Source organism: Mytilus trossulus, chromosome 11 (genome assembly GCF_036588685.1).
Source record: "Mytilus trossulus isolate FHL-02 chromosome 11, PNRI_Mtr1.1.1.hap1, whole genome shotgun sequence".
NCBI classification, from domain to species: Eukaryota; Metazoa; Mollusca; class Bivalvia; order Mytilida; family Mytilidae; genus Mytilus; species Mytilus trossulus.
Genome location: NC_086383.1, coordinates 71,212,134 through 71,230,508, shown reverse-complemented (window position 1 = coordinate 71,230,508; position 18,375 = coordinate 71,212,134). Strand labels below are relative to the sequence as shown.

Below are 18,375 nucleotides of genomic sequence, written 5' to 3'. Positions count from 1 at the left end.
ATGGCAGACGCAACAGCAGCACCAGCAGTAGCACCAGCTAAATCACCAAAGAAAAAGGCAGCAGCCAAGCCAAAGAAGCCTTCCGCACATCCTAAATACAGCGAGATGATTGGAAAAGCCATCGCCGCTTTGAAAGAACGTGGAGGTTCCTCAAGGCAAGCAATTCTGAAGTACATCATGGCCAACTTCAACGTCGGAAAAGATGCCAAGTCAGTAAATGCTCATTTAAAACTTGCACTCAGAGCCGGAGTTAAGAACAACAGTTTGAAGCAGTCCAAGGGAACTGGAGCATCCGGCTCTTTCAGAATTGGAGAGGCTAAAGTGGTTAAAAAGAAGCCAGCAAAGGCAAAAAAAGCAGCCAAACCTAAGGCCGCCAAGCCTAAGAAGGCAAAGACCACACCCAAGAAAAAGAAGCCAGCAGCAAAGAAACCAGCTGGAGAGAAAAAGGCGGCCAAACCAAAAGCAAAAAAACCAGCAGCAAAGAAAGCAGCCAAGCCAAAGAAGCCAGCAGCCAAGTCACCAGCCAAAAAGAAGGCAGCCAAACCAAAAGCCAAGAAGACACCAAAGAAGAAGTAAACTGTTCCAGACTTCAGTCTGCAGAGGCTATTCAGCCACCAAAAGCCCTTTTAAGGGCTACCCAATTTATTCAAAAAGAATCTACAATTGTTGTACATTAGTTATCAAACTAAATCTAGCTGAGCCCTACTTTCTCTGAACTTTGCACTGGTCTCTGAAATATTTTTTTGGTCAAATTATTTCCATTGTTTGTTTTATTTCACTCCTTATGACTATACTATTTCTAACACCTAAATATGCAGCTGTTGTTTTGGATATTTTTTGTGTAGTTAGGCACCATTAAAGTTATATCAGTGTATTTTCACGCACTTGTTAGAACTGAATAAAACTTTTTCTAATCAGTTTTCGTTAGAATGACAATCTACGAAAATAGGAAGTCATGCTAGGGTTTTATTGTGCTCTTTTTTTAGGGGGAAGGGGGGTCAAAATCACACAGCTAACCTTCAACCGAAAAATCATTTTTGTCATTATATGAGTTTTTCCATTTCTCTCTTCTTCTTCGTGTTCAACTTGACTGACATTTTTAGTTGGACTTTTTCTACACGTATGCAAAGTCAAAGGTTGGCTCACTATTTCATATCAACTAGTCAATGGGGAGGTAACTCTGAAATTAAACTCAGTACTTTTTTTCAGTACTATATAAATAAACTGTTAAAATGTACACAATACAAAAGATGTATAACGTATCGTCAAAATCAGATTAGTAGCAAATGAATGCAGTGACGTTTGTCTGTTATATATTTATTTTTTTATTTATTATTTGTCAAAATTACTACAATAATATTGTGTATTAAAATTTAGAAGGAAACTCTAAAGTACGGAGGTTTTTGTTCAACATTTAACAGTTCTGCAATTATTTTGTCATTTTATTACCTGCGATTTATTATGCAAATTTCACTATTCTCTACCTTTCGAATTTCACCTTTGTTTTACTCGTGTATAAAATAAATGCACCTACTTGTTTCTATGTTTCTTTCAAATGGTTGTCCTGTGATTTTTCTCTTCTTTTTTCTCTCTGTTATTTAGTGTGTGACGACTTGACTGTATCTTTGCTATGTCTTTTTAATCTGTCGACAGCACGCGAGGTGAATCAACCCGAAACAATACAGTGACGTCACATGTGACTACTGTGATGAACAAAAACAAGGATGGATGGACGGACAGTGGTACAAAAGTAAGAAAAAGTTATTTCTCTGATAACAGGTATCGCGTGAATTGTAGGTTCACGGTATAGGTTTTTTTCTCTCATTTTTGAAGATCATCTATACAGTTGTCTATAATTGCTTACATCCACTTCATTTGAACTATGGTGGATAGTTGTCTCATTGGCAATCATACCACATCTCCTTCCTTATTTTCATATTGAAATGACAGCACCTTAACGACACACACAAACATAGCCTACTAGTATATACGTACATGGGAGACTGAGAAAATCTGTGCTTATTGGAAAATGATAAAAAAAAAAAAATCTTTAAGGTATGCTATGACTAAGCTTAAAATATAAGGTAGATAGGGAGTAGGAAGCACACATATTCTTTTTTTTATTTGGCCTTAATGAAGAAGAAAACCACACACACAGCATATTACATCTTGTACTAACATCCATTAAACGCTATGCTAATATGTCTTCAAAAGAGAACCCTATTATATATCCCCCCTTTTTTCTCCGGATTTTGTTTTTTTGGAAAAAGGGGGAGGGGCTGGCGGTTTAGTTCAATACAGTGGGAAAATGTTTTGCCCAAAGTCCAATGGTTCACACTGATGTGTTTTTGTCCTTCCGTCTCTTTTTAATCGTCCGTGTCACGGGATGCTGCTTCACCCGTTACCGGTTCTGGGTTCACTTGCATAGCTTATATAGGTATAATGCATATGTATAGCTAGAGTCTTCACTGTGACACACATTCCCCTTTTTGAGGGGAAATAAATGAACTTTTGTAATTGTCCATTAAGATACAAATGATATGTACCACTTTCGAATTATAAAACTACAAAAATCTTCGTGTTTTGTTTTTGTTTTTGTTTGTATCGAAACTTTCAGGCGGCCAGGCCACTTTGAGCTCTGATCATCGGTTATTGATAATAAAATTAATTAAATATATTTTGTTGAAAAATATGGTATATTCTATAAGACATATTCGAGTTTTTGACTTGAAAGTGCGCAAATTGTACATGAAAATGGAAATAAAAGCGAATGTGCATCATACAGAACAGTTGTTCAGTGCCTGAGATCCACTGAAAACAAAGTCGCTCTCTGAAAAGTTCCCAACGCTAAATTAAATAAAAAGATGTTTCAAATTCGTATTCTAGATATTGGGTTTGTTCATTCGAATCTTGAATGTTTGCGAAATTTCGCTCGGGTTGAATAAAAATGTTATTTGAAGTTTTAGTAAAAATCTGCAATTAAACAATGGCGCGTGAACTTTTTGTGTGTTTCCCTCTAGCTGGAAACAAACTTATTACGAGGAGGAACATGCTTCCAGTGAATAAAAACGGAAAGAAACCTAGAGAGAAATGATTTTTCTTCCGCTGTACAATTTTACGACGATAGAATATTTGTGTAATGAGAAAAACTCGTAAATTTTCTGTCAACATACCTGCGAAGACAATTCAGTCGGTTCTACTTTAACTATTAATATCTTTTTACTGTGTACATCGAAAAATACACAGTTTATCTAACATGCAAGATTAATGACTGTTGAGCAATTTGGTATGCTATATGTGAATGTTTTTGATAGAATTATACTATAAATTATCATAAAAGTCTTCGAAGAAGCACATAATCATTTTACCGAGATCGCGTAATGGATTTTACAAGTTATTTTTAAGGGTGTCTTCGTCGAGGTCCGCGTTCGTCTGTTATAAATAAACGAGGCCTGGAATGGCGTTATTTTCAAATCGTTATTCGTAGTATAAACTTCGTAAAGGATAATATTTTGAATCATTCAAAATGGCAGACGCAACAGCAGCACCAGCAGTAGCACCAGCTAAATCACCAAAGAAAAAGGCAGCAGCCAAGCCAAAGAAGCCTTCCGCACATCCTAAATACAGCGAGATGATTGGAAAAGCCATCGCCGCTTTGAAAGAACGTGGAGGTTCCTCAAGGCAAGCAATTCTGAAGTACATCATGGCCAACTTCAACGTCGGAAAAGATGCCAAGTCAGTAAATGCTCATTTAAAACTTGCACTCAGAGCCGGAGTTAAGAACAACAGTTTGAAGCAGTCCAAGGGAACTGGAGCATCCGGCTCTTTCAGAATTGGAGAGGCTAAAGTGGTTAAAAAGAAGCCAGCAAAGGCAAAAAAAGCAGCCAAACCTAAGGCCGCCAAGCCTAAGAAGGCAAAGACCACACCCAAGAAAAAGAAGCCAGCAGCAAAGAAACCAGCTGGAGAGAAAAAGGCGGCCAAACCAAAAGCAAAAAAACCAGCAGCAAAGAAAGCAGCCAAGCCAAAGAAGCCAGCAGCCAAGTCACCAGCCAAAAAGAAGGCAGCCAAACCAAAAGCCAAGAAGACACCAAAGAAGAAGTAAACTGTTCCAGACTTCAGTCTGCAGAGGCTATTCAGCCACCAAAAGCCCTTTTAAGGGCTACCCAATTTATTCAAAAAGAATCTACAATTGTTGTACATTAGTTATCAAACTAAATCTAGCTGAGCCCTACTTTCTCTGAACTTTGCACTGGTCTCTGAAATATTTTTTTGGTCAAATTATTTCCATTGTTTGTTTTATTTCACTCCTTATGACTATACTATTTCTAACACCTAAATATGCAGCTGTTGTTTTGGATATTTTTTGTGTAGTTAGGCACCATTAAAGTTATATCAGTGTATTTTCACGCACTTGTTAGAACTGAATAAAACTTTTTCTAATCAGTTTTCGTTAGAATGACAATCTACGAAAATAGGAAGTCATGCTAGGGTTTTATTGTGCTCTTTTTTTAGGGGGAAGGGGGTCAAAATCACACAGCTAACCTTCAACCGAAAAATCATTTTTGTCATTATATGAGTTTTTCCATTTCTCTCTTCTTCTTCGTGTTCAACTTGACTGACATTTTTAGTTGGACTTTTTCTACACGTATGCAAAGTCAAAGGTTGGCTCACTATTTCATATCAACTAGTCAATGGGGAGGTAACTCTGAAATTAAACTCAGTACTTTTTTTCAGTACTATATAAATAAACTGTTAAAATGTACACAATACAAAAGATGTATAACGTATCGTCAAAATCAGATTAGTAGCAAATGAATGCAGTGACGTTTGTCTGTTATATATTTATTTTTTTATTTATTATTTGTCAAAATTACTACAATAATATTGTGTATTAAAATTTAGAAGGAAACTCTAAAGTACGGAGGTTTTTGTTCAACATTTAACAGTTCTGCAATTATTTTGTCATTTTATTACCTGCGATTTATTATGCAAATTTCACTATTCTCTACCTTTCGAATTTCACCTTTGTTTTACTCGTGTATAAAATAAATGCACCTACTTGTTTCTATGTTTCTTTCAAATGGTTGTCCTGTGATTTTTCTCTTCTTTTTTCTCTCTGTTATTTAGTGTGTGACGACTTGACTGTATCTTTGCTATGTCTTTTTAATCTGTCGACAGCACGCGAGGTGAATCAACCCGAAACAATACAGTGACGTCACATGTGACTACTGTGATGAACAAAAACAAGGATGGATGGACGGACAGTGGTACAAAAGTAAGAAAAAGTTATTTCTCTGATAACAGGTATCGCGTGAATTGTAGGTTCACGGTATAGGTTTTTTTCTCTCATTTTTGAAGATCATCTATACAGTTGTCTATAATTGCTTACATCCACTTCATTTGAACTATGGTGGATAGTTGTCTCATTGGCAATCATACCACATCTCCTTCCTTATTTTCATATTGAAATGACAGCACCTTAACGACACACACAAACATAGCCTACTAGTATATACGTACATGGGAGACTGAGAAAATCTGTGCTTATTGGAAAATGATAAAAAAAAAAAAAATCTTTAAGGTATGCTATGACTAAGCTTAAAATATAAGGTAGATAGGGAGTAGGAAGCACACATATTCTTTTTTTTATTTGGCCTTAATGAAGAAGAAAACCACACACACAGCATATTACATCTTGTACTAACATCCATTAAACGCTATGCTAATATGTCTTCAAAAGAGAACCCTATTATATATCCCCCCTTTTTTCTCCGGATTTTGTTTTTTTGGAAAAAGGGGGAGGGGCTGGCGGTTTAGTTCAATACAGTGGGAAAATGTTTTGCCCAAAGTCCAATGGTTCACACTGATGTGTTTTTGTCCTTCCGTCTCTTTTTAATCGTCCGTGTCACGGGATGCTGCTTCACCCGTTACCGGTTCTGGGTTCACTTGCATAGCTTATATAGGTATAATGCATATGTATAGCTAGAGTCTTCACTGTGACACACATTCCCCTTTTTGAGGGGAAATAAATGAACTTTTGTAATTGTCCATTAAGATACAAATGATATGTACCACTTTCGAATTATAAAACTACAAAAATCTTCGTGTTTTGTTTTTGTTTTTGTTTGTATCGAAACTTTCAGGCGGCCAGGCCACTTTGAGCTCTGATCATCGGTTATTGATAATAAAATTAATTAAATATATTTTGTTGAAAAATATGGTATATTCTATAAGACATATTCGAGTTTTTGACTTGAAAGTGCGCAAATTGTACATGAAAATGGAAATAAAAGCGAATGTGCATCATACAGAACAGTTGTTCAGTGCCTGAGATCCACTGAAAACAAAGTCGCTCTCTGAAAAGTTCCCAACGCTAAATTAAATAAAAAGATGTTTCAAATTCGTATTCTAGATATTGGGTTTGTTCATTCGAATCTTGAATGTTTGCGAAATTTCGCTCGGGTTGAATAAAAATGTTATTTGAAGTTTTAGTAAAAATCTGCAATTAAACAATGGCGCGTGAACTTTTTGTGTGTTTCCCTCTAGCTGGAAACAAACTTATTACGAGGAGGAACATGCTTCCAGTGAATAAAAACGGAAAGAAACCTAGAGAGAAATGATTTTTCTTCCGCTGTACAATTTTACGACGATAGAATATTTGTGTAATGAGAAAAACTCGTAAATTTTCTGTCAACATACCTGCGAAGACAATTCAGTCGGTTCTACTTTAACTATTAATATCTTTTTACTGTGTACATCGAAAAATACACAGTTTATCTAACATGCAAGATTAATGACTGTTGAGCAATTTGGTATGCTATATGTGAATGTTTTTGATAGAATTATACTATAAATTATCATAAAAGTCTTCGAAGAAGCACATAATCATTTTACCGAGATCGCGTAATGGATTTTACAAGTTATTTTTAAGGGTGTCTTCGTCGAGGTCCGCGTTCGTCTGTTATAAATAAACGAGGCCTGGAATGGCGTTATTTTCAAATCGTTATTCGTAGTATAAACTTCGTAAAGGATAATATTTTGAATCATTCAAAATGGCAGACGCAACAGCAGCACCAGCAGTAGCACCAGCTAAATCACCAAAGAAAAAGGCAGCAGCCAAGCCAAAGAAGCCTTCCGCACATCCTAAATACAGCGAGATGATTGGAAAAGCCATCGCCGCTTTGAAAGAACGTGGAGGTTCCTCAAGGCAAGCAATTCTGAAGTACATCATGGCCAACTTCAACGTCGGAAAAGATGCCAAGTCAGTAAATGCTCATTTAAAACTTGCACTCAGAGCCGGAGTTAAGAACAACAGTTTGAAGCAGTCCAAGGGAACTGGAGCATCCGGCTCTTTCAGAATTGGAGAGGCTAAAGTGGTTAAAAAGAAGCCAGCAAAGGCAAAAAAAGCAGCCAAACCTAAGGCCGCCAAGCCTAAGAAGGCAAAGACCACACCCAAGAAAAAGAAGCCAGCAGCAAAGAAACCAGCTGGAGAGAAAAAGGCGGCCAAACCAAAAGCAAAAAAACCAGCAGCAAAGAAAGCAGCCAAGCCAAAGAAGCCAGCAGCCAAGTCACCAGCCAAAAAGAAGGCAGCCAAACCAAAAGCCAAGAAGACACCAAAGAAGAAGTAAACTGTTCCAGACTTCAGTCTGCAGAGGCTATTCAGCCACCAAAAGCCCTTTTAAGGGCTACCCAATTTATTCAAAAAGAATCTACAATTGTTGTACATTAGTTATCAAACTAAATCTAGCTGAGCCCTACTTTCTCTGAACTTTGCACTGGTCTCTGAAATTTTTTTGGTCAAATTATTTCCATTGTTTGTTTTATTTCACTCCTTATGACTATACTATTTCTAACACCTAAATATGCAGCTGTTGTTTTGGATATTTTTTGTGTAGTTAGGCACCATTAAAGTTATATCAGTGTATTTTCACGCACTTGTTAGAACTGAATAAAACTTTTTCTAATCAGTTTTCGTTAGAATGACAATCTACGAAAATAGGAAGTCATGCTAGGGTTTTATTGTGCTCTTTTTTTAGGGGGAAGGGGGTCAAAATCACACAGCTAACCTTCAACCGAAAAATCATTTTTGTCATTATATGAGTTTTTCCATTTCTCTCTTCTTCTTCGTGTTCAACTTGACTGACATTTTTAGTTGGACTTTTTCTACACGTATGCAAAGTCAAAGGTTGGCTCACTATTTCATATCAACTAGTCAATGGGGAGGTAACTCTGAAATTAAACTCAGTACTTTTTTTCAGTACTATATAAATAAACTGTTAAAATGTACACAATACAAAAGATGTATAACGTATCGTCAAAATCAGATTAGTAGCAAATGAATGCAGTGACGTTTGTCTGTTATATATTTATTTTTTTATTTATTATTTGTCAAAATTACTACAATAATATTGTGTATTAAAATTTAGAAGGAAACTCTAAAGTACGGAGGTTTTTGTTCAACATTTAACAGTTCTGCAATTATTTTGTCATTTTATTACCTGCGATTTATTATGCAAATTTCACTATTCTCTACCTTTCGAATTTCACCTTTGTTTTACTCGTGTATAAAATAAATGCACCTACTTGTTTCTATGTTTCTTTCAAATGGTTGTCCTGTGATTTTTCTCTTCTTTTTTCTCTCTGTTATTTAGTGTGTGACGACTTGACTGTATCTTTGCTATGTCTTTTTAATCTGTCGACAGCACGCGAGGTGAATCAACCCGAAACAATACAGTGACGTCACATGTGACTACTGTGATGAACAAAAACAAGGATGGATGGACGGACAGTGGTACAAAAGTAAGAAAAAGTTATTTCTCTGATAACAGGTATCGCGTGAATTGTAGGTTCACGGTATAGGTTTTTTTCTCTCATTTTTGAAGATCATCTATACAGTTGTCTATAATTGCTTACATCCACTTCATTTGAACTATGGTGGATAGTTGTCTCATTGGCAATCATACCACATCTCCTTCCTTATTTTCATATTGAAATGACAGCACCTTAACGACACACACAAACATAGCCTACTAGTATATACGTACATGGGAGACTGAGAAAATCTGTGCTTATTGGAAAATGATAAAAAAAAAAAAAATCTTTAAGGTATGCTATGACTAAGCTTAAAATATAAGGTAGATAGGGAGTAGGAAGCACACATATTCTTTTTTTTATTTGGCCTTAATGAAGAAGAAAACCACACACACAGCATATTACATCTTGTACTAACATCCATTAAACGCTATGCTAATATGTCTTCAAAAGAGAACCCTATTATATATCCCCCCTTTTTTCTCCGGATTTTGTTTTTTTGGAAAAAGGGGGAGGGGCTGGCGGTTTAGTTCAATACAGTGGGAAAATGTTTTGCCCAAAGTCCAATGGTTCACACTGATGTGTTTTTGTCCTTCCGTCTCTTTTTAATCGTCCGTGTCACGGGATGCTGCTTCACCCGTTACCGGTTCTGGGTTCACTTGCATAGCTTATATAGGTATAATGCATATGTATAGCTAGAGTCTTCACTGTGACACACATTCCCCTTTTTGAGGGGAAATAAATGAACTTTTGTAATTGTCCATTAAGATACAAATGATATGTACCACTTTCGAATTATAAAACTACAAAAATCTTCGTGTTTTGTTTTTGTTTTTGTTTGTATCGAAACTTTCAGGCGGCCAGGCCACTTTGAGCTCTGATCATCGGTTATTGATAATAAAATTAATTAAATATATTTTGTTGAAAAATATGGTATATTCTATAAGACATATTCGAGTTTTTGACTTGAAAGTGCGCAAATTGTACATGAAAATGGAAATAAAAGCGAATGTGCATCATACAGAACAGTTGTTCAGTGCCTGAGATCCACTGAAAACAAAGTCGCTCTCTGAAAAGTTCCCAACGCTAAATTAAATAAAAAGATGTTTCAAATTCGTATTCTAGATATTGGGTTTGTTCATTCGAATCTTGAATGTTTGCGAAATTTCGCTCGGGTTGAATAAAAATGTTATTTGAAGTTTTAGTAAAAATCTGCAATTAAACAATGGCGCGTGAACTTTTTGTGTGTTTCCCTCTAGCTGGAAACAAACTTATTACGAGGAGGAACATGCTTCCAGTGAATAAAAACGGAAAGAAACCTAGAGAGAAATGATTTTTCTTCCGCTGTACAATTTTACGACGATAGAATATTTGTGTAATGAGAAAAACTCGTAAATTTTCTGTCAACATACCTGCGAAGACAATTCAGTCGGTTCTACTTTAACTATTAATATCTTTTTACTGTGTACATCGAAAAATACACAGTTTATCTAACATGCAAGATTAATGACTGTTGAGCAATTTGGTATGCTATATGTGAATGTTTTTGATAGAATTATACTATAAATTATCATAAAAGTCTTCGAAGAAGCACATAATCATTTTACCGAGATCGCGTAATGGATTTTACAAGTTATTTTTAAGGGTGTCTTCGTCGAGGTCCGCGTTCGTCTGTTATAAATAAACGAGGCCTGGAATGGCGTTATTTTCAAATCGTTATTCGTAGTATAAACTTCGTAAAGGATAATATTTTGAATCATTCAAAATGGCAGACGCAACAGCAGCACCAGCAGTAGCACCAGCTAAATCACCAAAGAAAAAGGCAGCAGCCAAGCCAAAGAAGCCTTCCGCACATCCTAAATACAGCGAGATGATTGGAAAAGCCATCGCCGCTTTGAAAGAACGTGGAGGTTCCTCAAGGCAAGCAATTCTGAAGTACATCATGGCCAACTTCAACGTCGGAAAAGATGCCAAGTCAGTAAATGCTCATTTAAAACTTGCACTCAGAGCCGGAGTTAAGAACAACAGTTTGAAGCAGTCCAAGGGAACTGGAGCATCCGGCTCTTTCAGAATTGGAGAGGCTAAAGTGGTTAAAAAGAAGCCAGCAAAGGCAAAAAAAGCAGCCAAACCTAAGGCCGCCAAGCCTAAGAAGGCAAAGACCACACCCAAGAAAAAGAAGCCAGCAGCAAAGAAACCAGCTGGAGAGAAAAAGGCGGCCAAACCAAAAGCAAAAAAACCAGCAGCAAAGAAAGCAGCCAAGCCAAAGAAGCCAGCAGCCAAGTCACCAGCCAAAAAGAAGGCAGCCAAACCAAAAGCCAAGAAGACACCAAAGAAGAAGTAAACTGTTCCAGACTTCAGTCTGCAGAGGCTATTCAGCCACCAAAAGCCCTTTTAAGGGCTACCCAATTTATTCAAAAAGAATCTACAATTGTTGTACATTAGTTATCAAACTAAATCTAGCTGAGCCCTACTTTCTCTGAACTTTGCACTGGTCTCTGAAATATTTTTTTGGTCAAATTATTTCCATTGTTTGTTTTATTTCACTCCTTATGACTATACTATTTCTAACACCTAAATATGCAGCTGTTGTTTTGGATATTTTTTGTGTAGTTAGGCACCATTAAAGTTATATCAGTGTATTTTCACGCACTTGTTAGAACTGAATAAAACTTTTTCTAATCAGTTTTCGTTAGAATGACAATCTACGAAAATAGGAAGTCATGCTAGGGTTTTATTGTGCTCTTTTTTTAGGGGGAAGGGGGTCAAAATCACACAGCTAACCTTCAACCGAAAAATCATTTTTGTCATTATATGAGTTTTTCCATTTCTCTCTTCTTCTTCGTGTTCAACTTGACTGACATTTTTAGTTGGACTTTTTCTACACGTATGCAAAGTCAAAGGTTGGCTCACTATTTCATATCAACTAGTCAATGGGGAGGTAACTCTGAAATTAAACTCAGTACTTTTTTTCAGTACTATATAAATAAACTGTTAAAATGTACACAATACAAAAGATGTATAACGTATCGTCAAAATCAGATTAGTAGCAAATGAATGCAGTGACGTTTGTCTGTTATATATTTATTTTTTTATTTATTATTTGTCAAAATTACTACAATAATATTGTGTATTAAAATTTAGAAGGAAACTCTAAAGTACGGAGGTTTTTGTTCAACATTTAACAGTTCTGCAATTATTTTGTCATTTTATTACCTGCGATTTATTATGCAAATTTCACTATTCTCTACCTTTCGAATTTCACCTTTGTTTTACTCGTGTATAAAATAAATGCACCTACTTGTTTCTATGTTTCTTTCAAATGGTTGTCCTGTGATTTTTCTCTTCTTTTTTCTCTCTGTTATTTAGTGTGTGACGACTTGACTGTATCTTTGCTATGTCTTTTTAATCTGTCGACAGCACGCGAGGTGAATCAACCCGAAACAATACAGTGACGTCACATGTGACTACTGTGATGAACAAAAACAAGGATGGATGGACGGACAGTGGTACAAAAGTAAGAAAAAGTTATTTCTCTGATAACAGGTATCGCGTGAATTGTAGGTTCACGGTATAGGTTTTTTTCTCTCATTTTTGAAGATCATCTATACAGTTGTCTATAATTGCTTACATCCACTTCATTTGAACTATGGTGGATAGTTGTCTCATTGGCAATCATACCACATCTCCTTCCTTATTTTCATATTGAAATGACAGCACCTTAACGACACACACAAACATAGCCTACTAGTATATACGTACATGGGAGACTGAGAAAATCTGTGCTTATTGGAAAATGATAAAAAAAAAAAAATCTTTAAGGTATGCTATGACTAAGCTTAAAATATAAGGTAGATAGGGAGTAGGAAGCACACATATTCTTTTTTTTATTTGGCCTTAATGAAGAAGAAAACCACACACACAGCATATTACATCTTGTACTAACATCCATTAAACGCTATGCTAATATGTCTTCAAAAGAGAACCCTATTATATATCCCCCCTTTTTTCTCCGGATTTTGTTTTTTTGGAAAAAGGGGGAGGGGCTGGCGGTTTAGTTCAATACAGTGGGAAAATGTTTTGCCCAAAGTCCAATGGTTCACACTGATGTGTTTTTGTCCTTCCGTCTCTTTTTAATCGTCCGTGTCACGGATGCTGCTTCACCCGTTACCGGTTCTGGGTTCACTTGTATATAGGTATAATGCATATGTATAGCTAGAGTCTTCACTGTGACACACATTCCCCTTTTTTAGGGGAAATAAATGAACTTTTGTAATTGTCAATTAAGATACAAATGATATGTACCACTTTCGAATTATAAAACTACAAAAATCTTCGTGTTTTGTTTTTGTTTGTATCGAAACTTTCAGGCGGCCAGGCCACTTTGAGCTCTGATCATCGGTTATTGATAATAAAATTAATTAAATATATTTTGTTGAAAAATATGGTATATTCTATAAGACATATTCGAGTTTTTGACTTGAAAGAGCGCAAATTGTACATGAAAATGGAAATAAAAGCGAATACGCATCATACAGAACAGTTGTTCAGTGCCTGAGATCCACTGAAAACAAAGTCGCTCTCTGAAAAGTTCCCAACGCTAAATTAAATAAAAAGATGTTTCAAATTCGTATTCTAGATATTGGGTTTGTTCATTCGAATCTTGAATGTTTGCGAAATTTCGCTCGGGTTGAATAAAAATGTTATTTGAAGTTTTAGTAAAAATCTGCAATTAAACAATGGCGCGTGAACTTTTTGTGTGTTTCCCTCTAGCTGGAAACAAACTTATTACGAGGAGGAACATGCTTCCAGTGAATAAAAACGGAAAGAAACCTAGAGAGAAATGATTTTTCTTCCGCTGTACAATTTTACGACGATAGAATATTTGTGTAATGAGAAAAACTCGTAAATTTTCTGTCAACATACCTGCGAAGACAATTCAGTCGGTTCTACTTTAACTATTAATATCTTTTTACTGTGTACATCGAAAAATACACAGTTTATCTAACATGCAAGATTAATGACTGTTGAGCAATTTGGTATGCTATATGTGAATGTTTTTGATAGAATTATACTATAAATTATCATAAAAGTCTTCGAAGAAGCACATAATCATTTTACCGAGATCGCGTAATGGATTTTACAAGTTATTTTTAAGGGTGTCTTCGTCGAGGTCCGCGTTCGTCTGTTATAAATAAACGAGGCCTGGAATGGCGTTATTTTCAAATCGTTATTCGTAGTATAAACTTCGTAAAGGATAATATTTTGAATCATTCAAAATGGCAGACGCAACAGCAGCACCAGCAGTAGCACCAGCTAAATCACCAAAGAAAAAGGCAGCAGCCAAGCCAAAGAAGCCTTCCGCACATCCTAAATACAGCGAGATGATTGGAAAAGCCATCGCCGCTTTGAAAGAACGTGGAGGTTCCTCAAGGCAAGCAATTCTGAAGTACATCATGGCCAACTTCAACGTCGGAAAAGATGCCAAGTCAGTAAATGCTCATTTAAAACTTGCACTCAGAGCCGGAGTTAAGAACAACAGTTTGAAGCAGTCCAAGGGAACTGGAGCATCCGGCTCTTTCAGAATTGGAGAGGCTAAAGTGGTTAAAAAGAAGCCAGCAAAGGCAAAAAAAGCAGCCAAACCTAAGGCCGCCAAGCCTAAGAAGGCAAAGACCACACCCAAGAAAAAGAAGCCAGCAGCAAAGAAACCAGCTGGAGAGAAAAAGGCGGCCAAACCAAAAGCAAAAAAACCAGCAGCAAAGAAAGCAGCCAAGCCAAAGAAGCCAGCAGCCAAGTCACCAGCCAAAAAGAAGGCAGCCAAACCAAAAGCCAAGAAGACACCAAAGAAGAAGTAAACTGTTCCAGACTTCAGTCTGCAGAGGCTATTCAGCCACCAAAAGCCCTTTTAAGGGCTACCCAATTTATTCAAAAAGAATCTACAATTGTTGTACATTAGTTATCAAACTAAATCTAGCTGAGCCCTACTTTCTCTGAACTTTGCACTGGTCTCTGAAATATTTTTTTGGTCAAATTATTTCCATTGTTTGTTTTATTTCACTCCTTATGACTATACTATTTCTAACACCTAAGTATGCAGCTGTTTTTTTTGGATATTTTTTGTGTAGTTAGGCACCATTAAAGTTATATCAGTGTATTTTCACGCACTTGTTAGAACTGAATAAAACTTTTTCTAATCAGTTTTCGTTAGAATGACAATCTACGAATATAGGAAGTCATGCTAGGGTTTTATTGTGCTCTTTTTTAAGGGGGAAGGGGGTCAAAATCACACAGCTAACCTTCAACCGAAAAATCATTTTTGTCATTATATGAGTTTTTCCATTTCTCTCTTCTTCTTCGTGTTCAACTTGACTGACATTTTTAGTTGGACTTTTTCTACACGTATGCAAAGTCAAAGGTTGGCTCACTATTTCATATCAACTAGCCAATGGGGAGGTAACTCTGAAATTAAACTCAGTACTTTTTTTCAGTACTATATAAATAAACTGTTAAAATGTACACAATACAAAAGATGTATAACGTATCGTCAAAATCAGATTAGTAGCAAATGAATGCAGTGACGTTTGTCTGTTATATATATTTATTTTTTTATTTATTATTTGTCAAAATTACTACAATAATATTGTGTATTAAAATTTAGAAGGAAACTCTAAAGTACGGAGGTTTTTGTTCAACATTTAACAGTTCTGCAATTATTTTGTCATTTTATTACCTGCGATTTATTATGCAAATTTCACTATTCTCTACCTTTAGAATTTCACCTTTGTTTTACTCGTGTATAAAATAAATGCACCTACTTGTTTCTATGTTTCTTTCAAATGGTTGTCCTGTGATTTTTCTCTTCTTTTTTCTCTCTGTTATTTAGTGTGACGACTTGACTGTATCTTTGCTATGTCGTTTTAATCTGTCGACAGCACGCGAGGTGAATAAACCCGAAACAATACAGTGACGTCACATGTGACTACTGTGATGAACAAACACAAGGATGGATGGACGGACAGTGGTACAAAAGTAAGAAAAAGTTATTTCTCTGATAACAGGTATCGCGTGAATTGTAGGTTCACGGTATAGGTTTTTTTCTCTCATTTTTGAAGATCATCTATACAGTTGTCTATAATTGCTTACATCCACTTCATTTGAACTATGGTGGATAGTTGTCTCATTGGCAATCATACCACATCTCCTTCTTTATTTTCATATTGAAATGACAGCACCTTAACGACACACACAAACATAGCCTACTAGTATATACGTACATGGGAGACTGAAAAATCTGTGCTTATTGGAAAATGATAAAAAAAAAAAAAATCTTTAAGGTATGCTATGACTAAGCTTAAAATATAAGGTAGATAGGGAGTAGGAAGCACACATATTCTTTTTTATTTGGCCTTAATGAAGAAGAAAACCACACACACAGCATATTACATCTTGTACTAACATCCATTAAACGCTATGCTAATATGTCTTCAAAAGAGAACCCTATTATATATCCCCCCTTTTTTCTCCGGATTTTGTTTTTTTTGGAAAAAGGGGGAGGGGCTGGCGGTTTAGTTCAATACAGTGGGAAAATGTTTTGCCCAAAGTCCAATGGTTCACACTGATGTGTTTTTGTCCTTCCGTCTCTTTTTAATCGTCCGTGTCACGGGATGCTGCTTCACCCGTTACCGGTTCTGGGTTCACTTGCATAGCTTATATAGGTATAATGCATATGTATAGCTAGAGTCTTCACTGTGACACACATTCCCCTTTTTTAGGGGAAATAAATGAACTTTTGTAATTGTCAATTAAGATACAAATGATATGTACCACTTTCGAATTATAAAACTACAAAAATCTTCGTGTTTTGTTTTTGTTTGTATCGAAACTTTCAGGCGGCCAGGCCACTTTGAGCTCTGATCATCGGTTATTGATAATAAAATTAATTAAATATATTTTGTTGAAAAATATGGTATATTCTATAAGACATATTCGAGTTTTTGACTTGAAAGAGCGCAAATTGTACATGAAAATGGAAATAAAAGCGAATACGCATCATACAGAACAGTTGTTCAGTGCCTGAGATCCACTGAAAACAAAGTCGCTCTCTGAAAAGTTCCCAACGCTAAATTAAATAAAAAGATGTTTCAAATTCGTATTCTAGATATTGGGTTTGTTCATTCGAATCTTGAATGTTTGCGAAATTTCGCTCGGGTTGAATAAAAATGTTATTTGAAGTTTTAGTAAAAATCTGCAATTAAACAATGGCGCGTGAACTTTTTGTGTGTTTCCCTCTAGCTGGAAACAAACTTATTACGAGGAGGAACATGCTTCCAGTGAATAAAAACGGAAAGAAACCTAGAGAGAAATGATTTTTCTTCCGCTGTACAATTTTACGACGATAGAATATTTGTGTAATGAGAAAAACTCGTAAATTTTCTGTCAACATACCTGCGAAGACAATTCAGTCGGTTCTACTTTAACTATTAATATCTTTTTACTGTGTACATCGAAAAATACACAGTTTATCTAACATGCAAGATTAATGACTGTTGAGCAATTTGGTATGCTATATGTGAATGTTTTTGATAGAATTATACTATAAATTATCATAAAAGTCTTCGAAGAAGCACATAATCATTTTACCGAGATCGCGTAATGGATTTTACAAGTTATTTTTAAGGGTGTCTTCGTCGAGGTCCGCGTTCGTCTGTTATAAATAAACGAGGCCTGGAATGGCGTTATTTTCAAATCGTTATTCGTAGTATAAACTTCGTAAAGGATAATATTTTGAATCATTCAAAATGGCAGACGCAACAGCAGCACCAGCAGTAGCACCAGCTAAATCACCAAAGAAAAAGGCAGCAGCCAAGCCAAAGAAGCCTTCCGCACATCCTAAATACAGCGAGATGATTGGAAAAGCCATCGCCGCTTTGAAAGAACGTGGAGGTTCCTCAAGGCAAGCAATTCTGAAGTACATCATGGCCAACTTCAACGTCGGAAAAGATGCCAAGTCAGTAAATGCTCATTTAAAACTTGCACTCAGAGCCGGAGTTAAGAACAACAGTTTGAAGCAGTCCAAGGGAACTGGAGCATCCGGCTCTTTCAGAATTGGAGAGGCTAAAGTGGTTAAAAAGAAGCCAGCAAAGGCAAAAAAAGCAGCCAAACCTAAGGCCGCCAAGCCTAAGAAGGCAAAGACCACACCCAAGAAAAAGAAGCCAGCAGCAAAGAAACCAGCTGGAGAGAAAAAGGCGGCCAAACCAAAAGCAAAAAAACCAGCAGCAAAGAAAGCAGCCAAGCCAAAGAAGCCAGCAGCCAAGTCACCAGCCAAAAAGAAGGCAGCCAAACCAAAAGCCAAGAAGACACCAAAGAAGAAGTAAACTGTTCCAGACTTCAGTCTGCAGAGGCTATTCAGCCACCAAAAGCCCTTTTAAGGGCTACCCAATTTATTCAAAAAGAATCTACAATTGTTGTACATTAGTTATCAAACTAAATCTAGCTGAGCCCTACTTTCTCTGAACTTTGCACTGGTCTCTGAAATATTTTTTTGGTCAAATTATTTCCATTGTTTGT

The 18,375-nt window shown here is 36.2% G+C and overlaps 6 protein-coding genes across 6 annotated transcripts; all 6 read left to right on the top strand.

Moving 5' to 3' along the window:
• On the top strand, positions 1-700 carry LOC134690302 (histone H1-delta-like). Its single transcript, XM_063550278.1, has one exon. It carries the CDS (start codon positions 1-3, stop codon positions 574-576), a length of 576 nt encoding a protein of 191 aa, XP_063406348.1. The 3' UTR covers positions 577-700.
• Positions 701-3,526: 2,826 nt separating this feature from the next.
• On the top strand, positions 3,527-4,226 carry LOC134690301 (histone H1-delta-like). The gene has a single exon (XM_063550277.1). It carries the CDS (start codon positions 3,527-3,529, stop codon positions 4,100-4,102), a length of 576 nt encoding a protein of 191 aa, XP_063406347.1. The 3' UTR covers positions 4,103-4,226.
• A 2,826-nt stretch (positions 4,227-7,052) lies between these two features.
• Positions 7,053-7,744, top strand: LOC134690300 (histone H1-delta-like). Its single transcript, XM_063550276.1, has one exon. It carries the CDS (start codon positions 7,053-7,055, stop codon positions 7,626-7,628), a length of 576 nt encoding a protein of 191 aa, XP_063406346.1. The 3' UTR covers positions 7,629-7,744.
• A 2,832-nt stretch (positions 7,745-10,576) lies between these two features.
• LOC134690299 (histone H1-delta-like) lies at positions 10,577-11,276 on the top strand. Its single transcript, XM_063550275.1, has one exon. The coding sequence runs from the start codon at positions 10,577-10,579 to the stop codon at positions 11,150-11,152; it is 576 nt and encodes a 191-aa protein (XP_063406345.1). The 3' UTR covers positions 11,153-11,276.
• Positions 11,277-14,087: 2,811 nt separating this feature from the next.
• On the top strand, positions 14,088-14,998 carry LOC134690298 (histone H1-delta-like). Its single transcript, XM_063550274.1, has one exon. The coding sequence runs from the start codon at positions 14,088-14,090 to the stop codon at positions 14,661-14,663; it is 576 nt and encodes a 191-aa protein (XP_063406344.1). The 3' UTR covers positions 14,664-14,998.
• A 2,608-nt stretch (positions 14,999-17,606) lies between these two features.
• Positions 17,607-18,306, top strand: LOC134690297 (histone H1-delta-like). The gene has a single exon (XM_063550273.1). The coding sequence runs from the start codon at positions 17,607-17,609 to the stop codon at positions 18,180-18,182; it is 576 nt and encodes a 191-aa protein (XP_063406343.1). The 3' UTR covers positions 18,183-18,306.
• The last annotated feature ends 69 nt before the right edge of the window (positions 18,307-18,375 follow it).